Source organism: Ovis aries, chromosome 17, assembly GCF_016772045.2.
Source record: "Ovis aries strain OAR_USU_Benz2616 breed Rambouillet chromosome 17, ARS-UI_Ramb_v3.0, whole genome shotgun sequence".
Classification (NCBI taxonomy): Eukaryota; Metazoa; Chordata; class Mammalia; order Artiodactyla; family Bovidae; genus Ovis; species Ovis aries.
The window spans coordinates 4,512,963-4,526,857 of NC_056070.1; the positions used below are offsets into that span (position 1 = coordinate 4,512,963).

Below are 13,895 nucleotides of genomic sequence, written 5' to 3' on the forward strand. Positions count from 1 at the left end.
CACTCATCGCACATGCTAGTAAAGTAATGCTCAAAATTCTCCAAGCCAGGCTTCAGCAATACGTGAACTGAACTCCCTGATGTTCAAGCTGGTTTTAGAAAAGGCAAAGGAACCAGGGATCAAATTGCCAACATCCACTGGATCATGGAAAAAGCTCAAGAGAGTTCCAGAAAAACATCTATTTCTGCTTTATTGACTATGCCAAAGCCTTTGACTGTGTGGATCACAATAAACTGTGGAAAGTTCTGAGAGAGATGGGAATACCAGACCACCTGACCTGCCTCTTGAGAAATCTGTACGCAGGTCAGGAAGCAACAGTTAGAAGTGGACATGGAACAACAGACTGGTTCCAAATAGGAAAAGGAGTACGTCAAGGCTGTATATTGTCACCCTGCCTATTTAACTTATATGCAGAGTACACCATGAGAAACGCTGGACTGGAAGAAACACAAGCTGGAATCAAGGTTGCCGGGAGAAATATTAATAACCTCAGATATGCAGATGACACCACCCTTATGGCAGAAAGTGAAGAGGAGCTAAAAGCCTCTTGATGAAAGTGAAAGAGGAGAGTGAAAAAGTTGGCTTAAAGCTCAACATTCAGAAAACGAAGACCATGGCATCTGGTCCCATCACTTCATGGGAAATAGATGGGAAACAGTAGAAACAGTGTCAGACTTTATTTTTTTGGGCTCCAAAATCACTGCAGATGGTGACTGCAGCCATGAAATTAGAAGAGGCTTACTCCTTGGAAGAAAAGTTATGACCAACCTAGATAGTATATTCAAAAGCAGAGACATTACTTTGCTACTAAGGTCCGCCTAGTCAAAGCTATGGTTTTTCCTGTGGTCATGTATGGATGTGAGAGTTGGACTGTGAAGAAAGCTGAGCGCCGAAGAATTGATGCCTTTGAACTGTGGTGTTGGAGAAGACTCTTGAGAGTCCCTTGGACTGCAAGGAGATCCAACCAGTCCATTCTGAAGGAGATCAACCCTGCGATTTCTTTGGAAGGAATGACGCTAAAGCTGAAGCTCCAGTACTCTGGATACCTCATGTGAAGAGTTGATTCATTGGAAAAGACTCTGATGCTGGGAGAGATTGGGGGCAGGAAAAGGGGACGACCCAGGATGAGATGGCTGGATGGCATCACGGACTTGATGGACGTGAGTCTGAGTGAACTCCGGGAGATGGTGATGGACAGGGAGGCCTGGCGTGCTGCAATTCATGGGGTCGCAAAGGGTCGGACACGACTCAGCGACTGAACTGAACTGAACTGACTGATAATGCAATCTGTTACTTCATGAGGTAATTTTAAGGATTAAATGAGCTCATATGTGGAAAGTACTTAGAACAGTGTCTCCCCTGCATCCCGTTAGACTCTGCTATACTGTTACCCTGTTTTAGCAACATCAAAACATTCGCATTCTTCTTCTGCTTCCCTGAATTAGAATCTAAGCTCCATCAGGGCATGGCCTTTGTCCACATACTTCACTGTTATGTCTACAGATTCTAGAAGAGTTTCCCACCTTGTTCTAAGTCCTTAATACATATTTTGGGGCTATTACTATTAATAAATCTCATATCCAGATATAAGTGAACAATACACAGCAGCATAATTAACGTGAAAAAAACAAGGTGTGAGACCAAGCAATAACACAAGTTTCTTCTGTCCACAACTTCTCCGATCATCTGCTTAGCAAACACCACCTTCCCATTTTAAAGGCGCTGTGAAGCCTTTCCTGCGCCATCTGCATCGAGACTAAGGTGGCCCTCTCATGCTCCTGCAGTGTTTGGCACAGGAGTCCATTTAAGGAACTACCCTCTATACTGTAAAGGAGATTCTTGTATATGTATAAGCAAATCACTTTGCTGTACCTCGAACTAACACAACACTGTTAGTCAACTATGCTCCAATATAAAGATTAAAAAAAAACTATGGTGCTAGAGGGTAGGGCAGTCTGGATAGAAAAGTGAAAGTCGCTCAGCCGTGTCTGACTCTTTGAGTCCATGGACTATAGGGTCCATGGAATTCTCCAGGCCAGAATACTGGAGTGGGTAGCCGTTCCCTTCTCCATGGGATCTTTCCAACTCAGGGATTGAACCCAGGTCTCCCGCATTGCGGGTGGATTCTTTACCAGCTAAGCCACAAGGGAAATCCAAGAATACTGGCGTGGGTAGCCTATTTCTTCCCCAGGGGGTCTTCCCGACCCAGGAATCGAACCCGGGCCTCCTGCATTGCAGGCAGATTCTTTACCAACTGAGCTATCAGGGAAGCCCCTGAACAGAAGAGACTCTACAGACACTGGGATAGGGTTCTTTCAGGCTCCACGGCCCACAGGAACCACAAACGTTGGCTGAATTTTACTCATTCTTCAGGAAGTTGGTCGGTATTGATTTCTAGTGAAAAAGGTCCAGTTAACACTGGATGACATATACTTAAAGAGAAAATTGCACAAAGTACTAAAAATCTTAAGGGAAACAACTTACCGTCTCATAAAATATCTCCATCATGCGGGTTCTCTTTTCCTCTGCACTTAGTCCTTTTTTCTTCGACTAAAGTACAAAAGTTAGGCACAAAAGTTAGAAAGTAAACTGCTTTAAAAACCAAAAACCAATGCTTTTTAAGACAACTTGGTTCAAAACATTATTAGAAATAATGCACGGTCTCGTCTGAGACAGGAGGGTTAATAAATCTCATAGCCAGGCCTTGTGGTAGGTGCTGCCACTATAAAAATAACAACTGTGGCTGAGACAGTCTGGCATTTTGTAGAAATTCAATAGGTATCAAATGATCAATAAATCACTGTATCTACCTTCAAAAGAGTTAATCTCTCAAAGAAAATAAACAGCCATTCAATGCTTCTCGTTGATGAACAGGTACATGCATAAACTGCTACCCCAGACAGAATGAATTAATTCTACCCAGGAAAGAGAGAAGAGTTAGCTCGGAAGGCAAGAGATGAGTGGGATTTTGGCAAGTTGAGAAACAGTGAGGAGGGTATCCTGGACAGACCGCACATAGGCACAGTGTTATGGAAGTTCATGGAATGCTCCAGAGAGACAAACACTTAGGGACGCTTATTAAATGAATGAGGGTGTAAGGGAGCGGCAGATGAGATGAGAGAGATGGCCTGGGGCCAGATTACGGCAGGCTGACTGTCCAGTTAGAGAGCAGACTTTCCTCCAGGCAACTGAGGAGCGACAGGGCGATTTCTAAAGCAGGGAGTCAGAGTACCGTAGCATTGTGGAGGGCAGGCTGGAGGAAGGAAAACATGCATGTAGAATATGAAAGCCTACCTCAGGCGACTATCATCCTACCCTTTAGCCAATCTGAAGTTAAGATAATTAAGATGTAACTGAAATGTACTGCTAATAATAAATTTTACTCTATATTTTATAGAGAGTATATACCTAAAGCTAAAGTCTGATTTTTCAAAAAACCCTGTTTCCTCAAAGCAAGTATTTACAGAAAATAACAGAGAATGAGAACCATAATCCCTAGCGCTCTCACGGAAGATTCCACATCAATGTTTCTGAAGTAATCTGCATCTTTCTCAAAAATTGCATGGGATTATAAGGGAATACGGGCTTCCCAGGTGGTGCTAGTGGTAAAGAACCCACCTGCCAAGAGATGCAGGTTCGATCCCTGGGTCAGGAAAATTCCCTGGGAGAGGGCATGGCAACCCACTCCAGCATTCTCGCCTGGAGAATCCCATGGACAGAGGAGACTGGTCAAGAGTCAAGACATGACTGAGCGACTCAGCATGCATGCACACACACATGCACAGGTGTATAAAAACCGCTTAGTAAGAACTTTAAAATACACCACTGGAAAAGCAGACATAAATAAATCAATAATAATAAACCTACCCAATCAAAACCTGCAGCAGAAATGAAAGCCAACACCAGACAGGGAAAGGAATCTGGAATTGTCGTTGTGAATGCATTCCAGAATATATGGCGTAGAAACGCACACACTCACTTTCACAGCAAATTATCCAGTGTTCCTTGATGACTGTATAGGTAAAATAAGTAGCCTCAAAGTTAATATTTTTCTCTTTTTCCTCTGTCCATTCTCAAATACTGCAGTTCCCCAGGTCCCTTCTCTACTGATCCCCTCATATGCTTTCTTTGATCTTACCTGTTTTCATGCTAAGACCTCAAATCTTTACATCCTGGGCTAGATGGGGGCCTGAACTCCAATCACATTTAATCACTTGCCTGCTGAACAGCCTCAAACTTGGGAAGTCTAAACTGACCTCTTCCTCTCCCACACCTCCTCCCAAACCTGCTCTTCTGGATCTTGAGTTCAGTTAGATGCCACTTGTTACCCAAGCCAGAGGCCTGGTGTCACCCTAGGTTCCTTCATCTCCATTTCACAGACAACCAGTTACCAAGCCCTGCCAACCTCCGCGCTGAGCTGTTTCTCCACTCTATGCCGTCTGCTCCATGCCTCATGCCTCCGCCTAAGCTCAGGCCCACTTTAGATCTGCAGGCTGCTCACCACACTCTGTCCCTCCAAGGCCACACGTCGTGCTGTCGAAAAGCAAATCTAACGATGCCTCTCCCTCGCTTAAACCTTTTCAGGGGCTCCAAACCATCCAGGAGCATCCCGTCACCCTCGAATGACAGACAAGGCTCTCACAGGCCCACCCTCCACCTCAAATTTACCAGAACATGAAGAGCTCAGCACGCTAGGCTGTGATGCAAAAACTACTTGTAGCTCTCCCCTGGCAGCATGCTCTTTCCCATTTCTGTGCCTTTTTTTGGTCCCGTGCCACAAGGCGCAGCTGGTGTGACCTGGGACTGAACCTGGGCCCTCTGCAGCGAAAGTACACCACTGGACCACCAGGGAATCCCTTCTGTGCCTTTTACAAAATGCTGTTCTACCTAAAACACTTTCCTCTCATGCAAATCAAAACCACAGTGAGATGCTCACCACACCTGTCAGAACTGCCGTTATCAAAAAGACCGCGAATAACAAATGCTGGTGAGGACGTGGGGAGAAGGGACCCCGCGTATACTTCGGTGGGAATGCATACCAGCGCAAAAACTGTGGAGAACAGTACGGAGCTTTCTCACAAACCTAAAAATACAATCCACCAATTCCACTCCTGGGTGTCTATATCCCAAAGAAGCACAAATTCAAAAAGATACACACCCCCCAAGATACACGCACCCCAATGTTCACTGCAGCATTATTTACATTTGCCGAGACATGGAATTAACCTGTGTTCATCAAGGATGAATGGATAAAGATGTGGTGTACACACACACACAGACAGATTCTTACGACTCGATCATAAAAAAGCAGCAACATGGGCCGACTTGGAAGGCTAAGTGAAATAAGTCAGAGAAAGAGAAACAGTATACGATAACACTTAAATGTGGAATCTAGAAAATACAACAAACTAGTCAACAAAACAAAAAAGCAGCAGACGCCCAGATAAAGAGAACAAACTAGCAGCTGCCGCTGGGGAGGAGGAGGGAAGGGCATACAGGGCTGGGGGGAACGGGCTTATTATGGGATTACACGTGCCCCAGGACTGAGAAAATGGTTTCTCAGCCTAGAATCTGGAGGTTAAGTTAGGGGCACTGTGGCTGCGTCACTGGAAAAAGATCCAATGCTTTAGAAAAGGCTCCTAACACGTTGCTGTTATAAACAGCTCCTTGAGAGCGTGGGCTCCATAAGAATTTGCCACGCAGAGGCAGGCAATGGGTAGAACTGTGTCTTGAGGGCACAGTTTGAGGAAAGCACTTATCACTCAGCTCAGCAGCTTATGAAAGTGACTCAAGAAACATGGAGGAGCTCCCCAGGCGGCACCAGTGGAAAAGATCCTGCCTGCCAACGCAGGAGACACAGGACACCTGGCTTTGTTCCCTGGGTCGGGAAATACCCGGAGGAAGGCCTGGCAACCCACTCCAGTGTTCTTGCCTGGAGAATCCCACGGACAGAGGAGCCTGGGGGGCTACGGCACATGGGGTGGCAAAGAGTTGGATACAACTTAAGTGACTTAGCATGCACACATGTTATCATCCCTTAACACTGGTTTCAGGCTAATTTACTCATCACTCTCCTTAACCACTACAAAGAATGGTTATCACTAACCATGGTAGGAGAGCATCATGGCCAGAGTTAAAATAACTAATGTAAAAGGATGCCACATTACTTCATATTTAGAAATTTCTCCAAAAAAAATCAACAAGGGCTCACGTAAAATTTAAGATTTAAGAAAATCTCCTGATACTATAAGTTAGAGATTCATTCAACACTTGACTTTAGGAAAATGAAAAGAGTCTTCTCTTATTATAACTTAAAAAAATCCTAAAGTCAGGAATTCCCTGGAGGGCCAGTGATTTGGGACCCAACACTTCTACTGCAGGAGACAGTTTCGATCCCTTGTCAGGGAATTAAGATCCTACATGCTGTGCAGTCCAAAAAAAAAAAAAAAGAAATCCTAAAGTCAGCCGTGTTGATCACTAGTAAAATTTTGAAAAATTAAAAGTAGATGATAGCTGCTGCCCTCAGAAGTAGCAGACCACACCACGTATCTCCAATTTAAAAAACGTGCTTGGACTTAAAACAATTGTCTACCCTGCAAGCATAACCAAACTGAAGCAAACAGCTATTAACAACCAGGAAAGAGAAGAAAGGTTATCTCTGTATAACACTAAACTTATTTCTTGGACTGCAAGGAGATCCAACCAGTCAATTCTGAAGGAGATCAGCCCTGGGATTTCTTTGGAAGGAATGATGCTAAAGCTGAAACTCCAGTACTTTGGCCACCTCATGACAAGAGTTGATTCATTGGAGAAGACTGTGATGCTGGGAGGGACTGGGGGCAGGAGGAGAAAGGGACGACCGAGGATGAGATGGCTGGATGGCATCACGGGCTCAATGGACGTGAGTCTGAGTGAACTCTGGGAGTTGGTGATGGACAGGAGGTCTGGTGTACTGCGATTCACAGGGTCTCAAAGAGTCTGACACGACTGAGCAACTGAACTGAACTGAAACTTATTTCTTACTGATACATGAAAAGTGGGAAACATGTCTCTTACAAAAAATTTTGTTTCATGTTTCTCCATTACCAGAGGTAAACATCAGAAAAGAGTTAAAGGCACATTAAACCATTTACTATTAGAAGGCGATGCAGGTGTAGACTCAGTCGGTAAAAAGACAAAAACAAAAAGTCAACACAGTAGTCAGCTGTATCTGGCTAGTAACTATAAACAGAAATATATGAGGGCGCACTGGTACCAGATTTAAGTGTGGGCTTGTTTGGCTTCCTACATCGATTTTATGCCCAGGTGGCTGGGCGTTAGTCTAACCACAAAGAAGCCGTTATCAGCTATGATAACATCTGGACAACTACCTTCAAATAAACACTGAACTACCTAGATCCCCATCCACCACTAGCTTGGCAAAATAACGGCCACTTAACTTAAGCACGGTATTAAAACCTTTGATCCACTTCATTAGACGTTGGTTCTCTGCCAAGAGAAGGTGGGGGGCAGCGAGAGTAGAAACTCTGAAGGTTTATGAAAACGATCTGATGAGCAGAAAGACATTGAACTCGCAAAACAAAGAGATGGTTTGGAACCTAACCAAAACTGAACTCACTGGGCCACAAGAAGGCCATGTCTGACCAAGTCAGTGGTTTCATGAGCGTGCTCAGCCGTGTCAGACTCTGTCACCCCGTGGACTGCAGCCCGCCAGGCTCCTCTGTCCGTGGAATTCTCCAGGCAAGAACGCTGGTTGCCATTCTCTTCTCTGGGGGTGGGGTGTCTTTCCCACCCAGGGGTCCAACCCGGGTCTCCTGCATTGCAGGCAGATTCTTCCCAGTCTGAGCCACCGGGGAAGCCCGGGGGCTTCCCTAATACAGCAACTTTGGAAGTGAGTCCTGCCCTTCAGTAAAAAGGAGCATTTTCACAGAAATCCTCTAACTGGCATAAAGTGGAGAGTCTTTAGGTCACTTTAGAAACTGTGAGGAATTCTGAAATGTGCTCTACAGGCTACAATGCACAAAACCATTCATCGTCAGGGGTCACGCGAAGCCCTCGCGCCCTCAATGCCGCTTCCCCCAAGGCTCTCAAGCGGGCGCGGCGCCTTCTGGAGGCCGGAGGCGGGGAGCCGGGACGCGGCTTCTGAAGCGACTCTCGGCCTTGCTGACAGACTGCTGAGCCTGCGAGACCCTCGCGGCACGTCCTCGAACGCTCCGCGATTACGCTAAGCCGCCCGCGGGGGCGCGGGGGGCATGAAGCGGGGTCCCGGCGCTGCAAGCCTCCTGGACCGGGGCAGCGGCGGCCGGAAAGCGCGGGGCGCACGCGGCGTGCGGCCCGGCGGGCGCGGCCCCTGCAGCCACCCTGGGAGCCCGGAGCCGGCCAGGCCGGGGCCCCACGCGGCCGGAGGCTTAGGCGGCCGGGCCGCGGGGAGGAAGGGGCCCGGGAGGCGCGCCCCGGCTCTTACCATGGCGCGGGCGGCTCGTCTTCCGGCGGCGGGACCGGCGCGCGGCGAGGGGCGGGGCCGGCTCGGGCGGGTTTGATTTTGGCGCCGACACCGCCCCGCGTGCGGAGCGGCGAGGGGGAGGAGGGGAAGACAGGCCAGCCCTCGCTCCTGCGGCGCGCAGCGACCCCTGGCGGCGGCGGCGAGCGGCCGCTCCGGTGGGCGGGGCCCACCCTGGGGGCGGGGCCTGCTCGGTCCCGCCCGTCCGCGTCCCGAGGCTGGCCGACAAGCTCTCGCAGCTGCTTCCGTTTTCCGTCCTCGGTGCTGAGTGTAATCCCGTTTTTTTTTTTCGAGAAAGTCTTGAGCCCTCGCCTTTGACGTCATTCTTCATTCAGCGGAAACCGCCCCAAGTTTGCCTTAAGAAACTGATTCCTTTTGGCCCCTGGGCAGGAAATACTGCCTCCGTCCATCCGGATTTGCCTGGTCTGGGGCGGATTTTATTTCCTCTTTTAATTTTATGCCCCAGTTTTTAGCGCTATCCACTACTTTTCCAGATTTAAAAAATCCACTTGTTTATGTTTGCCTTTCTTTTAGGGTTTTTTTTTTAAATACAAGAGAATGAATTTCAAATCAAAACAGTTAAAAATAGGCTACCTCACTACTTGACAAGGTGCCAGAAAATTAGCTCAGATTTTTCAGTTATTCTGAAAACTGTATTATCTTGAGCCATTTTAAAGTATGATGATTTCACTAGAAAGAAAGGAATTTGTTACTAAAATAGGAATTTGCATTGTAATAGGGAAGAACCTTTGAATCTTATTATAAATTGATAACTAAAGGGATGTTGCCTATAAGCTTAACTAGGTATAATGACTCATCTCTGGGAACCTAGCTTCCCAGGTAGTGAGCATTAAACTAGAATACCAATGTTAAGCTCACTGGAAACCTGACCAGATCCAGCTGTGAATGACTGCAAGAAGGAAGAAATTAACACACCCCTGGTGACTCTGTTTGCAGTGCAGGAGACCCAGGTTGGATCCCTGGGTCAGGCAGATCCCCTAGAGAAGGGGATGAATGGCAACCCATCCAGGATTCTTGCCTGGAGAAGTCCGTGGGCAGAGGAGCCTGGTGAACTACAGTTAATGGGGTCACAGAGTCAGGCATGACTGAGAGACTTTCCCGCTTTCCACAGGCTGATGGAAACCAGGAAGTGTTTGACTCTACTCCCTCTCCTTTTAGAAAAGGAACCTGAATTCTAACTAAGGCACGATTGGTCTTTGGGGCACAAGCCCACCATCTTCTCGGTTTGCTGGCTTTTTGAATAAAGTCATTTTATTGAATAAAGCCAATTTCTCGCCCCAACACATTGTCTCTTGATTGCTGGCATGTTGTGCAGTGAGCAGTATGAGCTTAGATTCAGTAACAGCATCTCCTGTTCCTTCTGATAGAAGAAGGATAAGGATAGATTGAATTACTTAGAGTTCCATTAATTTGGTTTTTCCTATTCGAGTTCAGTATAATTCTGTTGATGGTACATAAGATGATTTTAATAAAAGGCTATCCATTTAGTGTTTTAATATTAGTACTAGAAAATGTATAATTAATGCACCATACCCTAGATTTTTCAAGGGGCTTCCTAGGTGGTACAGTGATAAAGAATCCACCCACCAATGCAGGAGACACAAGAGATGCAGTTTCGATCCCTGGGTGGAGAAGATCCCCTGGAGGAGGAAATGGCAACCTGCTCCAGTATTCTTGCCTGGAATCCCATGGACAGAGAAGCCTGGTGGTCTACAGTCCATGGGGTCACACAGAGCTGGACATAGGACTGAGCACACAGGCACGCACAGTGACCCTAGATTTCTCATGCCTTGCTCGAGATACAGTGGAAATAAGTACGTCAGTAAAAATTAAAGTGATATTTAAGACAAATATTAAGCAATTATACTGGGGTTTATATAAAGTTGTCAGAATAAAGGTGGCATTTGTGGGAAGATTTACCATATTAAAAAGCAGAGACATTACTTTGCCAACAGAGGTCCATCTAGTCAAGGCTATGGTTTTCCCAGTGGTCATGTATGGATATGAGAGTTGGACTATGAAGAAAGCTGAGTGCTGAAGAATTGATGCTTTTGAACTGTGGTGTTGGAGAAGACTCTTGAGAGTCCCTTGGACTGCAAGGAGATCCAACCAGTCCATCCTAAAGGAAATCAGTCCTGAATATCATTGGAAGGACTGGGGTGTTGAAGCTGAAACTCCAATACTTTGGCCACCTGATGTGAAGAGCTGACTCATTTGAAAAGACCCTGATGCTGGGAAAGATTGAAGGTGGGAGAAGGGGACAGAGGATGAGATGGTTGGATGGCATCACTGACTCAGTGGACATCAGTTTGAGTAAACTCTGGGAGTTGGTGATGGACAGGCAGGCCTGGCACGCTGCAGTTCATGGGGTCACAAAGTCTGATACGACTGAGTGGCTGAACTAAACTGAACTTAACCTTATCTGCTCCCAGACTGCCATACCTTCTGTTCCATCAAGAACAGCCTTTCTTGGGAATTCCTCTTTGGTCCAGGAAGATTAGGACTTAGCGCTTTCACTGCCATGGCCTGGGTTCAATCCCTAGTCAGGGAAGTAAGATCCCACAAGCCATTCCCATCCTTCCATCTTTTAAATGCTCAGGTAGGCCTCCGAGTCTTTTTCTCTCTGCTTCCTCACACCTCCCCACAAGAAGGATCTCTGTACAGTTTTATCACAGCACCCCGATTCACTTTGTAATTATTTACTTGGACTGCTGCTGGTAAGTCGCTTCAGTCGTGTCCAACTCTGTGACCCCCATAGACGGCAGCCCACCAGGCTCCCCCGTCCCTGGGATTCTCCAGGCAAGAAGACTCGAGTGGGTTGCCATTGCCTTCTCCAACGCATGAAAGTGAAAAGTGAAAGTGAAGTCGCTCAGTTGTGTCTGACTGTTCGCGACCCCATGGACTGTAGCCTACCAGGCTCCTCTGTCCATGGGATTTTCCAGGCAAGAGTACTGGAGTGGGGTGCCAGTGCCTTCTCCATATTGGTGTTTTACAAAACCTTTAAGCACACATTAATTTCATTTTAAAAAATGTGAATATCTACTGCCTGCAGAGTATGTGAGGATGAACCACTCCTTCCAGTGTGGCCTTTCTGTTTCAGTCAGTGCTGCCCTTCCACCTGGGTGACTGCCACTTGCCCTAGACCGTACTCTGTAGAGGGGCATGTTGGCCCCACTCCAGCCACATCACTCCCAAGGCCAAGGAGTGTGCAGGCCCAAAGGGACATGCCCATCTTTTACCCACAGCCTTTCTTCTAGACCAGGAATCTGATGGTGGTTTAGTCACTAAGTCATGTCCGACTCTTGTGACCCCACCGATTGCAGCCTACCAGGCTCCTCTGTTGGTGGAATTTCCCAGGCAAGAATACTGGAGTGTGTTGGTATTTCCTTCTCCAGGGGATCTTCGCAACCCAGGTATCGAACCCAGGTTTCCTGCGTTGCAGGCAGATTCTTTACCGACTGAGCTACCAGGGAATCCCTACAGGAACCTGGGGAACTCAGTATTCCTTGCCTGTCTAGGTTTGAGTTCCCGGAAGAACAGAGCCTGCAGCAGCGATGTGCTGAAACAGGCACACCTCTTTATCATGCTTCGCTGCATTGCACGTAGCAGACACTGTGTTTTGTACACATTGAAGGTTTGTGTCAACTCTGTCGAGCAAGTCTATTAGCACCATTTTCCCAACAGCATTTGGTCATTTTGTGTCTCTATTGCACATTTGGGTAATTCTTCCAATATTTCAAACTTTTTCATCATTATTATCTCTCTTATGGTGACCTGTAATCATTGAAGCTACTATTGTGAATTGTTTCAGGACACTATGAACCATGCCCATATAAGGCAGAGGACTTAATTGATATGTGCTGTGTGTGTTCTGACTGCTCCACCGACCAACTGGCCATTTCCCCATCTTTCTGTCTCCCCTTAGAGCTCTGTATTCCCTCAGACAAAACAATATTGAAGCTAGGCCAGTTCCTAACCTTAAAATGGCTTCTAAGTGTTCAAGTGAAAGGAAAAGTCACATGTCTTTCACTTTAAATCAAAAGCTAGAAATGATTAAACTTAGTGAGGAAGGCATGTCGGGAGCAGGGACAGGCTGAAACTAAGCTCTCCTTCACCAAACAGCCAAGTTGTGGGTGCAAAGAAAAATTTCTTGAAGGAAATGAAAAGTGCTACTCCAGTGAACACGTGAACGATGAGGAAGCCGAACAGCCTTCTTGATGATGTGGAGAAAGTCTGAGGGATCCGGAGAGACAACCAAAGCAGCCACGTTCCCTAACGCCAAAGCCTAGTCTACGGCAAGGCTGTGAACCTCCTCAATCCCCTGAAGGCTGAGAGAGGCGACAAAGCTGCAGAGGAAAAGTCTGAAGCTGCCGAGGCTGGTTCATGAGGTTCAAGGAAAGAAGCTGCCTCCTAACACCAGTGCGAGGTGAAGCAGCCAGTGCTAATCAGAAGCTTCGGCCAGTTATCCAGAAGACCAAGCTAAGATAGTTAACGAAGGTGGCTCCACTAAACGAGTAGTCAGTGTAGAGAAAACAGCCTTCCATTAGGAGATTCCACTAGGACTTTCATAGCTAGAGAGAAGTCAATGCCTGGCTTCAAGGGACAGGCCGACACTCTTATTAGGGGCTAATGCAGCTTGTGACTTTAAGTCAAAGCCAGTGCTCACCCACCATTCTGAAAATTCTAGGGCCCTCAAGAATCATGCTCGATCTGCTATGCCTCTTCTCTATAAATGGAAGAACAAAGCCTGGATAACAGCACATCTGTTTGCAACATGGTTTAACTGAATATGTTAAACCCACTGTTGAGACCTACTGCTCAGAAAAAATATTATTTCAAGATATTACAGCTCATTGACAATGTACCTGGTCACCCAAGAATTCTGATGGAGATGTACAATGAGATTAATGTTTTTATGCCTGCTAATACAACATCCATTCTGCAGTCCATGGACCAAAGAGTAGTTTCTATAATACTTTTAAGCATTGTTAAGAAATACATTTTGGAAGGCCATAGTTGCCATAGGCAGTGATTTCTGTGGTGTATCTGGGCAAAGTCAATTGAAAACCTTCTAGAAAAGATTCACCATTCTAGATGCCACTAAGAGCATGTGTGATTTATGGGAAGAGGTCAAAATATCAACAATAAGAGGAGTTTGAGAAAAGTTGATTCCAACTCTCCTGTATGACTTTGAGGGGTTTAAGCCTTCAGTGGAGGAAGGCACTGCAAATGTGCTGGAAACTCTAACTTTGAGCTAGAGTTCAAAGTGGAGCCTGAAGATGTGATGGCATTGCTGCAATCTCATGATACAATTTGAAGGGATGAGGAGTTGCTTCTTATGGATGAGTAAAAAAAGTAGTTTCTTGAGATGGAA

At 46.4% G+C, this 13,895-nt stretch overlaps 1 protein-coding gene across 4 annotated transcripts in view; it reads right to left on the reverse strand.

Moving 5' to 3' along the window:
• MND1 (meiotic nuclear divisions 1) overlaps window positions 1-13,305 on the reverse strand; it is an 86,102-nt gene extending 72,797 nt beyond the window's left edge. For 2 of the 4 annotated variants that reach the window (XM_042234260.2, XM_015101487.4), the window contains exons 1-2: window positions 8,465-13,305; window positions 2,485-2,550 (exon numbers count right to left, since the gene is read on the reverse strand). In XM_042234260.2, coding sequence (XP_042090194.1) covers window positions 2,485-2,550; window positions 8,465-8,824 — 426 coding nt within the window. In that variant the 5' untranslated portion in view covers window positions 8,825-13,305. The remainder of the gene's footprint in view (window positions 1-2,484; window positions 2,551-8,464) is intronic. The other 2 variants (XM_060400932.1, XM_042234258.2) reach the window with 1 other exon arrangement.
• Window positions 13,306-13,895: the final 590 nt, after the last annotated feature.